The sequence below is a fragment of the Pristiophorus japonicus genome, chromosome 3, assembly GCF_044704955.1.
Source record: "Pristiophorus japonicus isolate sPriJap1 chromosome 3, sPriJap1.hap1, whole genome shotgun sequence".
In the NCBI taxonomy this organism is placed as follows: domain Eukaryota; kingdom Metazoa; phylum Chordata; class Chondrichthyes; family Pristiophoridae; genus Pristiophorus; species Pristiophorus japonicus.
In genome coordinates this window covers 317682185-317700265 of record NC_091979.1, presented here as the reverse complement: position 1 = coordinate 317700265, position 18081 = coordinate 317682185, and the positions used below count along the sequence as shown (strand labels likewise).

Below are 18081 nucleotides of genomic sequence, written 5' to 3'. Positions count from 1 at the left end.
CCTGGGTGGGAGTGGGTGAGGATTTCCCAGTTCCCGAATCTGGGTGTAATTTTAATAATAACTTTTATTTATATAGCGCCTGTAATGTAGTAAAATGTCCCAAGCCACATCACAGCAATTTTACAACACGTTGGATATTGACCATCAGAAAGAGAGAAAAACGGGAGAAAGAAGTATAAAGAGGGTAAAGGCTCGGATCTGAAGCGGGGGGGGGGCACCGTTCAGTGGCTCGTGGATTTTTTTCAGCAAATTTGGGGCTGATTGAAATGGAGGTGCGGGATGACGCTCTTGTGGCAGTCGGCAGCAGCGGGGTGGAAATGGGGACAGCCAAAAAAATCCCCGAGCTGAATTTGGACCAATGGACTGGAATGTGGCAGCCACTCGATTCCACCGCATGGCCGCCGCTAAATGGCGGTAACGGGCTTTATACAGATCCTGAATCTCGGCCCCAAGGAATAAGGAGGCCATATACCCCTTGGATAATAAGTGTCTAAATGGGGTAGAGGAGCAATGGGATCTGGGGGTACAGAGTCATAACTCACCAAAAGTAGCTCTGCAGGTTAACAAGGCCATACAAATGCAAACAAATCACTGGGGTTCAATTCTTAGAGAAATAAAACTGAAAAGGTGAAGTTAGGTTAAACTTCATTAGAACTTTGGTTAAACCACACTTGGAATGTGTGCCCAGTTCTGGTCTTCATGTTACAAAAAAGATATGGAGGCTCTGGAGAAGGTGCAAACCATTTTTTAACAAGGATGAGGAAAGGATGAACAGATTAAAAGAGAAGGCTGAGGAGTGACCTAATAGAGGTCTTGTGGGGGAGTCTAAAACTAGGGGCCATAAATATAAGATAGTCACCAACAAATCCAATAGGGAATTTGGTAGAAACTTCCTTACCCAGAGAGGGGTTATAATGTTGAACTCGCTACCACAAGGAATAGTTGAGGCAACCAGCATAGATGCATTTAAGGGGAAGCTAGATAAGTACATGAAGGAGAAAGGAATGGAAAGATGTGCTGAATGGTGGGAGGAGACGCGTGCGGAGCTTGGACCAGTTCGGCCAAGTGGCTTGTTTCTATACCTTAAATTCTATGCAAGAGCATCCAATACATGCAGACGTAGGCCGAGGGAAACCCGTTACTGTCTTACCCAAGGTATTCATTTATCTTTCCATTTTCCAGATGTTGATGCACTTGTTGTATATTTTGACCAATTTCTGGTTTTAGTTCACATAGCTGCTAACGTAACGTTGTTTTGGATTTCTAGGTGCTTCTCCATATTTTTTGTGGAGTTCCAGAATTATTTTGCTCAGGATTATGCAATGACGGCATGGATACACTCCACTGTCGACTGCACTACAATGGTGTTCGGTGAGTGTTTGGAGTACAACTAGGAAAGTCTGCGTCACATGGAGTTAAGGCACATTTTGCTGCACATAGCCCTTCGGTTCAAACACGTGTTCCGAGCGGCAGTGGCTTAATTGCAGCTATTTGTTCTGTCTCACTGAAGTCATGAGCTTCGATCATAATCATCGGCAACATGATTACTGTTAGAATTGTGCATAGGCTTTATGATTCTATGACAAGAAAATGTCTCAACTTATTTGTTCTTAAGCCTTCTGCTCGAGCTCATCACTTGCCAATATCGATAAATAATGTCTCCCGTCTCCCTGCTTCCTGATAACATTCTGTACATCGTGACGTTTTTTGTGTTTGTGTGTATATAACAGCAATGATTTCTTTTCTCTAACATTCTGCTCACGTTTGACTTGGAGCGGTGTTAGGGGCAACCAGGATTTTGGGAAACAGAAGAACAAAGCATAGCTCAGAGGAAAGGAGATAATAAAAAGCTCCTTTTATTGGGAACTGATCAATTAGTTCCTACTTTTGAGCTTTCCGCTCTTCATTAATACATTTGTAGAATGGCAAATGAAGTTGAACACAGATAAATGTGAGGTATTCTATTTTGGTAGGAAGAATAGAGAGGCCACTTATTACTTGGAAGGTGTGAGTCTAGGTGGGGTAGAGGAACAAAGGGATCTCGGAGTACAAATAGACCAATCACTAAAAGTTGCGACACAGGTTAGCAAGTCCATAAAAAAAAAACAAGCACTAGTGTTTATTTCTGGAGGGATAGAAATCAAAAATAGGAAAGTTACGCTAAAGCTGTATTGAACGTTGGTTAGACTACACTTAGAGCACTACATGCAGTTCTGGTCGCGATATTATAAAAGGGATATAGAGGCACTGGAGAGGGTGCAGAGAAGATTTACAAGGGTGAGAGTATACATATCAGGAAAGGATGAACAGGCAGGGTCTCGTTTCTCTTGAAAAAAGAAGGCTGAGGGGTGACCTAATAGAGATCTTTAAAATTATGAAAGATTTTTATAGAGTGGATACAGAGAGAATAACTAGAGGCCATCAATATCACATAGTCACCAAGAAATCCAATAGGGAATTCAAAAGAAACCTCTTTACCCAAAGAGTGCTGAGAATGTGGAACTCGCCACCACAGGGAGTGGTTGAAGCAAATAATATCGATGCATTTAGGGGGAGGAACATAAAAGCAGGCGTGGATTGGTCGGGCGAATGGTCTGTTGCTGTGCCTATGTAGTATGTTGGCTAGAATAGAGCTTCTGCTGAAACCATTGAAACATCTTTATTGCAATGAGAGCTCCATAGTTAGATGAAGTCCTTACTACTCGGGGAATCAAGGGGTATGGTGAGAAAGCGGGAATGGGGTACTGAAGTTGCATGTTCAGCCATGAACTCATTGAATGGCGGTGCAGGTTAGAAGGGCCGAATGGCCTACTCCTGCACCTATTTTCTATGTTTCTATGTTTCTATAATGGTGACCTATGATAATGATGCTGGACTATTGCAGATAAGTAATGCCGCAGGAAGAGTTGTGCCAACCCTCGCAACAGAACAAAACCAAACAAATTTGACTTGCTCACTAAGTCGGTGGGAAGTGCCAGGTTCTATGCTCTGCTGCCATGGCAACGTCGCCATCGGATCAGAGGCTTGTAATTAATTAGCTGACTTACTTGCCGTTTAACCATTCACAAATGTGCTGATGTGAGTAATTGTGATACAAATTAAAATGCTGTTTGGAATTTGTAATGAAATATTATATTCTAGTGATCTGTAGGCACACTTGCTGTCTGTTAATTATTCCTCGCCAGAGTCACTCAGTAACAGGATGGGAGTAAAGTGACTGTACTTTGAATAAAGCCTGGGTATAAATGTAACATTAATTCCAAGTAATCTTGGGACGTTTCCTTGGCAGTTCTTTCTAGTTACCAATCGAGCCGGTCGGTGCAAAGGGCTGAGAAATTGCAGGCAGTTTTGATTCTGAATTAGACCGACAAATCCTTCCATAGACTCGAGAAACCTCCCAAATTTGACGTCAGTCTCCTGACCACCCATTGCACTGCTGTAATCATCAGAAGAATTTACAGATTTTCCTTTTTCCTGCCTGGGGGTCTCGGGAGTGGGGAGAAAAATGGGTGGTAACCTTTTGACGATAGCTGAACTTGCACGAACTGCAGGGACTCTGTGTATCACTGCAAGCAAAGGAAACCTAGACCCACAGACACCCTGGCTTCGATTTGACCTCCTGGGGGGTGGGGGCAGAGGGGCGGGCGGGCAGGGAATGAGGCAAGGTAAGTGCTGTGGCAGTAAGGATGCTTAGCTGATTTAACTTGCCAACCTCTTAACCGAAGTGGCCGGGAAGTTAAAATTGGGTGGTAGGAGGCCATTGCCGGGGACCGAGGGAATGGTCCCTGGCACCAGGTAAGTAGATCAGTGAGGCTCAGCAGGGGCATGGCAGTCCTGGGGAGAGAGGGACAAGCCCAGGACGGAGAAGACCCAGGGCTGCTTTATGGGGCTCAGAGCAGTGCTCTTACTCCTCCTTGCCCATAAGGGACAAATTAAGATATTTAAATTTACGTTGTTGTGCCTCCTCTGGCCCTGTCTACTGTTGCCGGCAGGTTTGGGCTGATGGGGAGTCCATTACTGCTCCCCTGCTTGAGCCTCAGGTTAAAATAGCAGACCTGTATATTTAAAAGAGGACCCTGTCGGCTTGTAGCAGTGTCCTTGCTGCCTTCAATTTAAAATTACAGACGGCCAGATCAGGGCAGGAAACGGGTGGGTAAGGCCCCTGCTACATTTTGACAGCTTCTTCCCACCTGGTCTCTGCAGGTGGGCCGGGAGAAGTGGGGTGGGTGGGCACGATATGGTTGGAAAGGATCTGGAAATTATCAGCTGTGTTTTAGCACAAAGCTGCATTACAGTTGGAGTGGATGAGGCAGCAAAACAAAGCGCACATTTTCATCTTGCCGTTTTAAGATTCTCCACAAACTTTAAACAATGGTAACCCAGATTTGTGATCAGATGGCACTGCCCTTATCCTTCTAATCAGCAATGAGGTTGCTATTTGGATGCCAAGCTGAACTTGTGACTATTATGCCTTCAGATGCTCTAATAATGACTCCATGAGACATTGTGTTGTGCTTGAACTGTAGTGACCTTAGTCCATTTAATGTAACTCCAGAGTGAGGATCACACCTGGTGGCCTGCCTTTTATACTAGGCCTGGCACACCTGTACAGGTAACCTACAAGTCTCCCACTGCAGTGCCCTCAGGTGGCCCACCTTGTAATAGTACAAGCAGTAACCATGTAGGATTCATGACATCACTCTCCCCCCAGCCCTTAGTGCAAATCGCCTCTGCATTGACTGTGCTCTGGGCTTAGCTCTATCTGGTTGACCCTTGGAGGATCGTTTCCATCTTGGGTGAGTAGGTGGCATTTCGTTGGCAGTAGAGGTGCTGGTGGTTTCTGTTTGTGTGTGCATGACCACTCCATTCTCAGTTCCCCCCCCCCGACCCCCACAGATAGATTGTGCCGTTGGCTCATTACCTTCATATACATTCAAGTCCAAAAAACATTTGCATTTACCGTGTTGCATTCATGCTACCATGGTGAGGTAAGTACAGTTGAATGGTGAGGTATATACTTGGAGTCAGTGCTGGTGTCAGCACCAGTGCGTGAGGACAGACTAGTGCCAGGATGGTGTCCAGGTAGTCTGGTGGTGGCATGGTGCCCAGTGCTGGCAGTGGGAACCCGGTTGGCTCAAGTTGCCTGCTCTCGGGGCTTTTGCCATTGCTCCTAGTGTCGGGCAGGTTCACAGATGCCTGTGACCTCCCTGTCCTCTCCTTGTGCCCTGAGTCGCTGCTGCTCCCTGAGGGGCAGTCGTCTGGCAGTGCACAGGGAACTGCTGACTCACTTACCTGGGCGTTATTTAGTTTGGGATCCTGGCTGGTCCCAGTCCCATTTGGGAGAACCGTTGTGGGTGGCCCTTCGTTCCCAGGTGTAGCCTTGGTGGCGATAGGGTCTGGGGGCTGCGCCTTAACGCAGTTTGCTCTTTCAGGCTCGTGGCGGTTGGTGCCATCGGGTGCCTGAGAGGTGGAGCCGATCAGGGGCATGGTGTCGATACCAGTGCCGTTGCCTTCCTGAGATCACTTGCTCTGCAGCTTGTATGCATTAGCTGTTTGTGGTCACATCACTGTTTGCATCGCTCTGGTCCCAGAGATGCAGGCTACAGCGTTGGGTAGCTTGCTATGCCTGTGTGCTCCCGATGGGTGTTTGCCCACTGCATTGGCTGTATGCAGTTGAAATCCTACATCGCACAACGTTTCATTACTTATTGTGAATAACCTGTAGCTCCGATCGCAATTGCACGACTTTTCCTTGCTTATTGCATGTACACAACTCTGATCATCAATTACACATTTTACATCTAACTCACAGTTGCTATTACATTGATTGAGTGTGTGGAACTGTCCCTTTAAGTGTGTTGAGTTGCAGGCCTCCTTTAAGAGAGCCTTGCTATCTTTACCCCAATCCTCTTCTTCGCTTGGTGCCATGTGTTGCTCCATCAGTGCTGCACCTCGTGGTCTGGCCACCGCCATCTTTTTCTTCAGCGCCTCATCTCGTGGTTTGGGCGCCATCTTTCTTCCATCCACGATGTCGACTGCTGTGATCCTCTTCTCCCCGGGTTCTGCCACCGAGGCTGGGAAATCGCCTTTGGATCCGATTTTCTTCCTCCAGAGTCCTGCTACTGGAGCCTGGAAGGTGCGTTCGGGTTATCCCAGCTGGATCATCTCCACGCAGTCGTGCTGAGCGGTCTGTGCCTCGGGTGCTGTGCTGGTCTGCTCTCTGGTGCCGGATCCAACCTCGGGTGGGGGCTTGCTTTGCCTCTGAGTGCGGGGGACGTCGATCGCTGGAGGGATGAAATCTTCCCAACTCCAATGGATCTTCTCCATGAACCTTCTTGCGAATAGCGTTGGTCCATCACCTGCAACAATCCACAGGGGTAACTTGTGCACCGCGCCGTCATGGAGTACCTTTACATCCGCACTACCAACAACTGGGATAAGTTCATAGGTGTAGGTGCGCAGCTTTGCCTGAACCAGGACCAACTTGGGTCGTTCAGCCTGATTGTCCCATAGCCTCTCAAAGGCTTCTTGATTCATTACTGACTGGCTCGCCCCCGTGTCCACTTCCATGAAGATTGGAACACCATTTATCTCGACTTCCATCCTCAATGGAGAACATTCGGTGGTGCAGGTAAACATGCTATATACCTCATCGTGGGGCTGAGCTGCCTCTCTCAGTATCGCTTCATAATCCACGCTGGATTCATGGCCACCTGCAGACTCTTCATCAACACAGTGAGTCATATTTCTGTTACACATTCGCTGGAGGTGGCCCTTTGTGCTGCAGCCTTTACACACGGCACTGGTGAGCCCTGTGATTCCCTCCGCAACGCCGGCATGGAGCTACTCGATTAGCCCCCCTCGGCGGACTCTGAGTTAAGGGACTCGGGGGCCTGTTCTCTCATCCATGAGAAGGTTCACGTTCTACAGTCCAGCCTCTGAAAGGCGCCACTCTGTGCACAGTACTTGCTGGGTTGAGCCCTGAGGATGAGTCATCCTCCTCGAGCTGCAGGTCGAGGTCATGAATGCTTAGCTCACAGAGATGACATTCTGCAGTGTGACTGTGGTATCCACAGATAGTAGTTTATGCAGAAGGCCCTCGTGGCCGATTCCGATGACAAAGATGTCCCGCAGCGCTTCGGTGAGGTGGTTGCCGAAATCACACGGTGCCGCCAGCCTCCTGAGGTCTGCAGCGTATTTTGTGATCTCCTGGCCCTCGGGCCATCGGTGTGTATAAAACCAGTGTCTGGCTGTGAGGATGCTCTCTTTTGGCTTGAGTTGTTCTTGGATCAGCGTTACAAGCTCCTCGTATGTCTTGGTCGTTGTCTTCGCTGGTGCCAGCAAGTCCCTGACGAGGCCCTAGACAGTGGGCCCACAACTGGTTAGCAGGATAGCTCTGCGCTTATCAGCCAGTGTGGCCGTATTGTTACCTGCCAGGTCGTTTGCTGTGAAGAAATGGTCAAGCCTTTCCACAAAGGCGTCCCAATCATCACCATCGGCGAACTGCTGCAACGTAGCAAGGTTAGCCAGTTTCGCGTGGAGGTCTGAAATCTCGTCGCCAATTGTTATGTCTTTGGATGCTCTGATAATGACTCCATGAGACAATGTGTTGTGCTTGAACTGTAGTGACCTTAGTCCATTTAATGTAACTCCAGAGGGAGGATCATACCTGGTGGCCTGCCTTTTATACTAGGCCAGGCACACCTGTACAGGTAAGCTACAAGTCTCCCACTGCGGTGCCCTCTGGTGGCACCCCTTGTGATAGTACAAGCAGTAAGCATGTAGGATACATGAGAGTAACCATGCAGAGCAGCCAGCAGCAAACCCTTTCTTTCAGGAAATGACTTGATCTGTGATTGCTTGGAGACTAGTAGCATTTTCCAAGGGCCTAAGTTGGTTTCAAGAGCAGGAGGTTGGGATCTTGAAGGGAACAGGGGAGAAGGAGAGAGAAAATCGTTAGATGGGAAGTCACGGATTTGGTCCTGGAAAAAGGCAGTTAGCTCTGTCTTCATTCCACATCATTTTGAACATGTCTCGAACAGGGCACTTTCTAAATGGTGAAAAGCTTAAAAACAGTGGAGGTCCAAAGAGACTTGGGAGTTCAGGTACATAGATCATTAAAATGTCATGAACAGGTACAGAAAATAATCAAAAAGGTTAATGGTACGCTGGCCTTTATATCTAGAGGACTAGAATACAAATGGGTAGAAGTTATGCTGCAGCTGTACAAATCCCTGGTTAGACCACACCTGGAGGACTGTGAGCAGTTCTTGGGCACCACACCTTAGGAAGGATATATTGACCCAGAAATCCCGGTCGGCTGCTTCCCGCGGGCGATCGAGGGAAAAAGATGCGCACTTCCCTGAAGCTACTGCGCCCACGCGAGTTCCGGGTCCTGAGGCCAGCACTGACTGCGCGTCGCAGCGCGTGCACGTCAGGACGTGCGCAGGGCTGGAGCTGGAGTCACATGGCTCTGGGCAGCCAATCAGGTAAAGTATGTTCTCATTCATAACTCCATAAGTTGGAGTTCCCATTATTATGAATGAGAAACCCTCCCCAAACACCCAAAACACGAATTTAAAAAAATACACCACATATTTTTATTAATTTAAATTAGTTATTTATGTATTATATAAAAAAAAAATCTTTTTCCGATTTAAAAAAAAACTTACCGTAGTGGGGAGGGTTTTTAACAATAAAATGTGTTTTTATAATTTTATTTAAAAATGTTTTTGTGTATTTTAAAACTCTTACGCCTGTAACAGAGGGCTATGCTTTTACCAGGAGCTAGAGTTTTCAGGACATCCACTGGGCAAGATTTGGATAAATATCGCAATCTCACCCGTGCGAATGAGATACAGAGGGCCTGTCGAGCTCCAGCTGGACAGATCGGAAAAGCCCGTTTTCAGTGCATGCGCATTTTGCGCTGAAAACTGGCTTTTGCGATGCCTTCCCCGGTCTGTACACACTCCGGACGGACCCGGGGAGGTGGGGATTTCTGCCCCATTAGTCTTGGGGGAAGTGCAGCATAGGTTTACCAGAATTATGCCTGGATTTCAAGGGTTAAGTTATGAGGAGAGATTACACAAATTATCGTTGTATTCCCCAGAATTTAGAAAATTAAGGGGTGATCAGATCGAAGTTTTCAGGATATTAAGGGGAACAGATAGGGTAGATAGAGAGAAACTATTTCTGCTGGTTGGGGAGTCGAGGACCAGGGGGCATAGTCTGAAAATTCGAGCCAGTCCTTTCAGGAGTGAAATTAGGAAACCCTTCTACACACAAAGGGTGATAAAAGTTTGGAACTCTCTTCCACAACCGGCAATTGATGCTAGATCAGTTGTTAATTGGAGATTGATAATTTTTTGTTAACTAAAGATATTAAGGGATATGGGCCAAAGGCGGGTATCTGGGGTTCAGTCAAGGTTCAGCCTTGATCTAATTGAATTGTGGAACAGGCTCGAGGGGCTCAATGGCCTACTCCTGTTCCTGTGACAGGTCAGGCTTCAATTCTGAAATCTTTTCATTCCTGTCATAGATCTCCCTTTTATATAATATAAAAACAGAAAATGCTGGAAATCTCAGCGGGTCAGGCAGCATCTGTGGAGAGAAACAGAGTTAATGTTTCAGGTCGAAGACCCTTCGTCAGAACTGGCGAAAGTTTGAAATGTAACAGATTCTTAAGGAAGTGCTGGGGCCCTGAACGGGAGAGTGGTGGGGGGGGGGAAGAACAGAAGGGAATATCTGTGTTAGGATGGAAGGCAAAAGAAATTTGAGAGACAAAGGGAATGATGAGCCTGTTTTACAATTCAATAGCACAGGTTAGGAAACAAACGGTGAGTCTAATTAGGGTGTGAATGGCAGAATGATTACTAGCTGCCGCGGAAAACAGAGGGAAACAAACAGAAAATAAAGAAGTGGGGTGGGGGGGAAGGCGGGGAGGCGAGTCTTTGTTTTTGTAAAGAAAGGGAACTCCCTTTGTTCTGCTCCTTGATGAGTTTTAATCCCACTGCGTGGACACTTCAGAGATTGAAGTGTCAAACTCTTTTCTAAAGTTAAAACCAGCAAGATCTGGCACCCGAGCTTATCAATAATGCCAATCTCCACCCACTAAGCATCTGTTATCAGATTCTTATCATTTGTTCCCAGAAGTGTGTGCATGTGATATTTCAATAGCTCCCAAAATTGATGCTAAAAAACGATTAAATTACAACATGTATTATGATGAGCGAAAGAGCTTTTCTTTTCAGTCATGGGAAAGAAATTGCCTACAATCTATTGCTGGTATCTGATATGCTTTTAATGCCCAAAAGTTATTTCCAATACTGACCATTGATATGGAGTTCTGGTGACTGACCAGTTCCTTTATTTAATGAGGTACAATCTCAGTACGAGTTTATATGAACATTGTTTTATTTGTGGTTTTTATTTCAGCACTTTTTCAATTTGCACCAATTACCTCCCCATTCTATTTTCCACACAGAAAGCAGACTCTGGGGGCGAATTGGGTTACACCCCATTTGGGGATGGTAACCGAGTTGGGCGGGACTTCCTGCAGGACGTCCTGCCCCGGCCGCGAAATTTGGGTAACTGCCTGTCACAGGAAGTGGAGCGCAATGCCGCATGCTCCACTTCCTGTTGAGGCGCTACGCGGAGCGGGATCAGCAGCACTATGTGGCTTCTCCGCATAGTGCTCACGCGCTTCAACACCCCTCCGTTAAAGGGGAGGGCCGCTGCAAACATTGATGGCCTCCACTGGGCCACCGGGGCTGTGTGGTGCTGTGGCCGCAGCCCGGCATCCAAACGAGAGCGCCAGGCTGCACGATCGTGGCCTGGACCATGCGACATTGCTGGAGCACAGGCCAACCGGGGAGTTAGCCGAAGAAAACAAATGGTGGCGTTCGGCGCGGCGTACCTCACCTTTAACTTCCATCGCAGGAGCGAAGGTCAGCCTGGGTGGTGACCCGCGACCTGACGTGGGCATTGCCCACGACAGTCTCACGGGAACTAGGCAATTTCCGGCGTGGGGCAGCAAAAGGGCCGCCGCGCACAGCAATGTCATCATCGGCGAAGGCGCGGCAGCCTGGAGGGGTGGGGGAGAGGGGGGCGGCGACACTACTGTGTTCACGCCTCCGCTAACTCCCGCACAATTTCGTGGGAGCCTGTAATGCCTTCACCCCCCCCCCCCCCCCCGCCGGCAAAAACAGTTTTGTGCCCTGCTCGTGCCCCCGGAGGCGCAGAACAGGGTAATTTTGGCCCATCTGTTTCTTGTGGAGACAGAAAAGTTGGCAGCAAGTGATGTTATTCAGCACTGAATGAGTGAATAGTGGACTAGCCCCCTTCCTTCCAGCCCTATTTTGCTTCAAGGAAGGATGCTAAGAAGCTGAGAAGGAAGGCCTTCCATCTGACTAAAGCCTGACTGGTCCATTCACAAAAATGTATCTGCCAATTTAAAAAATCTGTGCTGTCAATATTTAGTTTGAAAATTGCTTGAAATCCAAAATAATTCCCAATGCACAACACGATCATACCGATTGCGAGTGAGCGGTTCGGAGGGTTTAATCACTTGGCTACCCTCCATGCATTTGTCATTTTCACCCTCTTGACTTGAACTACCAAGAACTTCAACCCCAAGATTAGATGCTCTCTTTGATTCTGCAACGTGATATAATGAGGGCGAGGAACAATTTGAGACGTCCGGTGGTTGTGAAAGGTGCTATATTAATGCAAATCTTTCTTGCTTTTGGAATCTCTACCCTAGAGCCACCAAATCCCAAGCCCCCCCACCCACCCTTCCCCATTTGTGATGCACCACTAACTCCCTCCAATTCTCCCAGACCTCTCCCTCAAAGTTTACAGTTTTCAGGGAAAACTCCAAAGTTGTGGAATTTAATTCCTGAAAATCCATGGGTAGAGAGCAGGCCATCCTAGACTGGGTCTTGTGTAACGGGAGAGGATTAATTATCAATCTGGTCATGCGTGGCCCTTTGGGGAAGAGTGACCATAATAAGGTAGAATTCTTCATTAAGATGGAGAGTGACACAGTTAATTCAGAGACTAGGGTCCTGAACTTAAGGAAAGGTAACTTCGATGGTATGAGACATGAATTGGCTAGGGTAGACTGGCGAATGATACTTAAAGGGCTGACGGTGGATAGGCAATGGCAGACATTTAAAGATCACATGTATGAATGACAACAATTGTACATCCCTGTCTGGCGTAAAAATAAAACAGGAAAGGTGGCTCAACCGTGGCTAACAAGGGAAATTAGGGATAGTGTTGAATCTAAGGAAGAGGCATATAAATTGGCCAGAAAAAGCAGCAAACCTGAGGACTGGGAGAAATTTAGAATTCAGCAGAGGAGGACTAAGGGTTTAATTAGGCGGGGGGAAAATAGAGTATGAGAGTAAGCTTGCAGGGAACATAAAAACTGACTGCAAAAGCTTCAATAGGTATGTGAAGAGAAAAAGATTAGTGAAGACTAATGTAGGTTCCTTGCAGTCAGAATCAGGTGAATTCATAATGGGGAACAGGAAATGGCAGACCAATTGAACAAATGATTTGGTTCTGTCTTCACTAAGGAAAACACGAATAACCTCCCGAAAATACTATGGGACTGAGGGTCTAGTGAGAAGGAGGAACTGAGGGAAATCCTCATTAGTCAGGAAATGGTCTTTGGGCAACTGATGGGACTGAAGGCCGATAAATCACCAGGGCCTGATAGTCTGCATCCCAGAGTACTTAAGGAAGTGGCCCTGCGGCACCCCACTAGTCACTGCCTGCCATTCTGAAAAGGACCCGTTTATCCCGACTCTCTGCTTCCTGTCTGGCAACCAGTTCTCTATCCACGTCAGTACATTACCCCCAATACCATGCACTTTGATTTTGCACACCAATCTCTTGTGTGGGACCTAGTCAAAAGCCTTTTGAAAGTCCAAATACACCACATCCACTGGTTCTCCCTTGTCCACTCTGCTAGTTACATCCTCAAAAAATTCCAGAAGATTCGTCAAGATGGTATCTGTCAGCAATGGGGGCATATTGTCCCTTGAGGTCTGGAGAAACGAGTAAAGCTGTAGGATATGCCCTAGCTGAAAGGGCTTTGGATGGGGTTAGGTACCACTGGGTGAGGATTTGGTCACACTGGTGTGAGGATCCTAAGGTGTGATCGCACTAATCGCAATAAAGTGCCTTAGCATTTGTCCCATGATGCATAGAGATTTATGCTGTGTTTTATTAATGTTTTTACATTTATACAGAGTGCAAAAGCAGGCTAGGGCTACAGCCAAAGTGCATCATTTTCATTATGTTTGTCTTTTCATTCTCTTTAGCACCTGTTGGAAGTATTATTAGCAATCGGTATTCCACTAGAGTGGCAGTGATTGTTGGAGGAGTGTTAGCTTCTGCTGGCCTCATTCTCAGCTCATTTGCTACTTGCCTGGAGTACCTGTATCTATCACTGGGAGTCCTGACTGGTAAGAATTATAACTACTCTATAAATCAGGTTAACTGCCATAAAGCTTAGATTGGAGAAGGTGGGGAAATCAAAGAGAGACAGGGAGAAAAATACTTATAAAGTTGATGAGCTAAAGAGATAGCTTCCTGCCTTGCTCCATGAGGTGAAATTGTGAGTGGAATTCTTCAGTCCCAACTAGAGTACAGATTAAAATATTGTTGTTGGGCCTTTCTGGTGTCAAGTGCTGTCAAATTAAATACATTTGCTAATCTTTCATTGTTAAATTAATGTAATGATTGGTTAGAAAACATGCATTAAAAGTCCTAAAAAATATTAATAAATATTAAAAAATGGACATCGAAGATCAGTTGATGGTCGAGGCAAAGGCAGGAGGGAGGAATAGGGCAAAGGGATTTACCTTGGATGCCCAAGCTGCCTTGGTGCATGAAGTGGAGCCACGTTGTCACCAATTGAGCCGGGGTGGTTGTGGAAAACCCAGCCTGCCCGTATATCAGCAAATATGGGCAGAGACTGCCAAGGCGGTGTCATCGGTTGCCCAGGTCCGTCGCAGGACAGTCCGGTGCCGCAAGGGCTGGAACGACCTTGTTTCTGCCGCAAGAGTAATTCATAAATTAAATAACTTTCATAACTTTAATCATGCACTGACTCATTACTTAAAATGTAAAACTGCCACATTGTGATTTTGTTATTCTTGGTAAACTTGCTGTTACACATTATTACTATCAATGATGTTATATTGTTTTCCTGTAATTAATAAGATGTGCTCATCATGCATCACTTGCATGCTAACGGTACATTAACCGGACAATGTTGAAAGGCATTGAGGATGGGACCTAAGTACATCGGCAATTATCTTATCATCCTAGGCAGTCCAGTGAAATCGAGGAAGACTTGCTTCCACTCTAAAAGTGAGTTCTCAGGTGACTATACAGTCCGATACAGGAATTACAGTCTCTGTCACAGGTGGGACAGACAGTGGTTGAAGGAAAGGGTGGGTGGGGAGGCTGCTTTGCCGCACGCTCCTTCCTCTGTCTGCGCTTGTTTTCTGCACGCTCTCGGCGACGAGACTCGAGGTGCTCAGCACCCTCCCGGATGCTCTTCCTCCACTTAGAGCGGTCTTTGGCCAGGGATTCCCAGATGTCGGTGGGGATGTTGCACTTTATCAAGGAGGCTTTGAGGGTGTCCTTGAAAGTTTTCCTCTGCCCACTTGGGACTCGCTTGCCTTGTAGGAGTTCCAAGTAGAGTGCTTGCTTTGGGAGTCTTGTGTCGGGCATGCGGACAATGTGGCCCGCCCAACGGAGCTGGTTGAGTGTGGTCAGTGCTTCGATGCTGGGGATGTTGACCTGGTCGAGAACGCTAACGTTGGTGCGTCTGTCCTCCCAGGGGATTTGCACGATCATGCGGAGACATCATTGGTGGTATTTCTTCAGTAACTTGAGGTGTCTACTGTACATGGTCCACATCTCTGAGCCATACAGGAGGGCAGGTATCACTACAGCCCTGTAGACCTTAAGCTTGGTGCCAGATTTGAGGGCCTGATCCTCGAACACACTCTTCCTCAGGCGACCGAAGGCTGCGCTGGCGCACTGGAGGCAGTGTTGGACCTCGTTGTCGATATCTGCCCTTGCTGATAGTAGGCTCCTGAGATATGGAAAGTGATCCACGTTGTCCAGGGCCGCGCCGTGGATTTTGATGACTGGGGGGGCAGTGCAGTGTGGCGGGGTCAGGTTGGTGGAGGATCTTTGTCTTATGGATGTTTAGTGCAAGGCCTATGCTTTCGTAAGCCTCAGTGAAGATGTTGACGATGGCTTTGAGTTCAGCCTCTGAATGTGCACAGACGCAAATGTCGTCCACGTAATGTAGCTCGACGACAGAGGATGGGCCGGTCTTGGATCTAGCCTGGAGGTGACGAAGGTTGATCAGGTTCCCACTGGTTCTATAGTTTAGTTCCACTCCAGTGGAGAGCTTGTTGAGCGTGAGATGGAGCATTGCGGCGAGGAAGATCGAGAAGAGGGTTGGCGCGATGACACAGCCCTGCTTGACCCCGGTCCAGACATGGATTCGGTCTGTGGTGGATCCGTTGGTCAGGATCATGGCTTGCATGTCATTGTGGAGCAGGCGGAGGATGGCGACGAACTTTTGGGTACAGCCGAAATAGGAGGACACTCCATTGTCCCTCGCGGTTAACAGTGTCAAATACCTTTGTGAGATCAAAGAAGGCCTTGTGTAAGGATTAGTGCTGTTCCCTGCATTTCTCTTGCACCGTGAAGATCATGACCGTTGAACCCCGGAGCGGACGGAATTCGCGCTGTGTCTCCGTGAGGACTTCCTCAGACACAGGGAGAAGACGGTTGAGGAGGATTCCAGCAATGACTTTCCCAGTGACCAAAAACAGGGAAATTCCTCTGTAGTTACTGCAGTCAGACTTGTCCCCTTTTTAAAGATGGTCACGATTACGGCATCTCTGAGATCTCCATGCATGCACTTCTCCTTCCAGATGAGAGAGATAAGGTCATGCATTCGAGCCAATAGTGCCTCTCCGCCATACTTTAGTGCCTCAGTGAGGATTCCATCCGCTCCCGTTGCCTTGTTGTTCTTGAGCTGACGGATGGCCTTTTCTACCTCGTGCAGGGCTGGGTTTTTGCTGAGATGGTGGCGGGTAGCATGCTGTGGGATGGAGTCGAGGACACTCGTGTCAAAGGTAGAGTCTCGATTAAGGAGATCTTCGAAGTGCTCCTTCCAGCAGGCCCTGACTGCCTCGGTGTCCTTGCTAAATGTCTCCCCGTTCTTGGCCAGCAGTGGGGTGGGGCCTTGGGTGCTTGGGCCGTAGGTGGACTTGACTGCGGTGAAGAATCCTCGCACGTCATGGCTGTCGGCCAGCTGCCTAATCTCCTGTGCATTCTCCACCCACCATCTATTCTTTAGGTCATGGGTTTTTTGGTGGACCTCGGCCTTCAGCCATCTGTAAAGCTGCTTTGCTGCTCCCGAGTTGGGTTGTTGCTTTAGGTTCAGAAATGCCATGTCCTTGGGCTTTATTAGCTTCTGGATCTCCTGGTCATTCTCATCATACCAGTCCTGGTGTTTCCTGGTTGAGTGACCGAGCGTCTCTTCACAGGCAGGGGTTATGGAGGCCTGGAGGGCAGACCAAGCCCTGTGGGCACTCTGTGTCTCGGGGTCATCAAGGTTCGCCAAGTTGTCAGTGAGACGCTGGCTGTATAGGGCTCTCTTAGCTGGTCTTTGAGTGCCCCGGTGTTGATTTTTCTGTGGCATTGCTTCTGTTGCCGTCGTCGCTTTGGGGCCATATTAATGTTGATGATGGAACGGATTAGGGTGGTTCGTCCAGCAGTCGTTTGCCCCTGTCATGGCACGGGTGATGCACATGGCCTTGGGATCCCTCACTCGGACGATGACTTAGTCGAGCAGGTGCCAGTGTTTGGAGCGAGGATGTTGCCACGATGCCTTGTACTTGTCCCTCTGGCGGAACAAGGTGTTGGTGATGACGAGGTCGTGTTCTGGGCATTTTGTCAGGAGTAGGGTATCACTGGACAACAGAAGCCCGGCAACGGATCAACTCCTGACCAGAAGCACAGATTGAAGGCAAGATCAAGAACTTACTGGCTGAAGGAACTGTTGACGGTCTCACAAAGCTTGTCCTTGTGAACGTCATTTATTTTAAAGGAAACCGGGACAAGAAATTTAAAGAAGAACATACACGATATGGACAATTCTGAATAAAGCAGGTTTTCCCTACCCTCCTCCTCTGCCAATCACGCCTCCCCAGAGGTCTTTGTCTTTATCGAACCTTATGCCATGCTATTGTCATCTTTTCAGAAAAAAAATCGCTTTCAATAGAGGTGAGCATCGGCGCACCGGAGGAGGTCCTCCAGAGCTGGGAGAGCTCACAGATCTGGAAGAGCGGGCCTCAGCCCTCACGGGCACATGATCGCTCGGCCACGCGTGTAGGTGCAGATAAGGTGTTGGTGCCACGTAAGTCACACACAATCCCCGGGCCGTGCAGTGTTCATGTAATATAGTCATGTGACCATAATTGTATAAATGATGCCAAGTGATGTAATGTAATGCTGGGACCATCATGAACTCTTAGTGCAATGCAATGCAGTCTCTGTAAATTCTGTTCATGTTCATTGCATGTGGCATTGCTCGGTGATATATAATGCAGTAATGTTGCTCCTCTACATATGTCTGCGCAATGTAAGCGTTAAAATGTCAGCTTGTCCCTTCCTCCCTTCCCCTTCAGCTTACCTCTTCTGTTATGTTTTCTAGCTGACCTGGAGCATCAGCAGGCAGTGCCGAATTGACCAGAGAGGACACCTGAGAGGAGAAGGATGACGATGATGATGAAACCCTCCGGCTTTCTGACCCCCCCCACCCCAGGATGGTACCGTTGGATGTAGAAGAAGGGGGTGCAGAAACTGAAGGGTCCGTAATACCTGCAGCCACCTCTTCCTCAGCCGAACCCACGTGTCATGGATTGGGCTCCGAGGAAGTGGCCAGATCAAGCGGTATGCACACCGAGTGTTGAGCCCCCATGCCGAATCCGCGGAGGCTGATTTGGGCAGGGGAGGTGCGCTCGAAGGCATGGT

At 47.9% G+C, this 18081-nt stretch overlaps 1 protein-coding gene across 1 annotated transcript in view; it reads left to right on the top strand.

Annotated features, from left to right (window-relative positions):
- The first annotated feature begins 266 nt into the window (after positions 1-266).
- The window catches only part of LOC139256185 (monocarboxylate transporter 12-like), a 33691-nt gene continuing 15876 nt past the window's right edge, over positions 267-18081 (top strand). Inside the window, exons 1-3 of the mRNA XM_070874135.1 lie at positions 267-414; positions 1183-1371; positions 13332-13475. Coding sequence (XP_070730236.1) covers positions 267-414; positions 1183-1371; positions 13332-13475 — 481 coding nt within the window. The remainder of the gene's footprint in view (positions 415-1182; positions 1372-13331; positions 13476-18081) is intronic.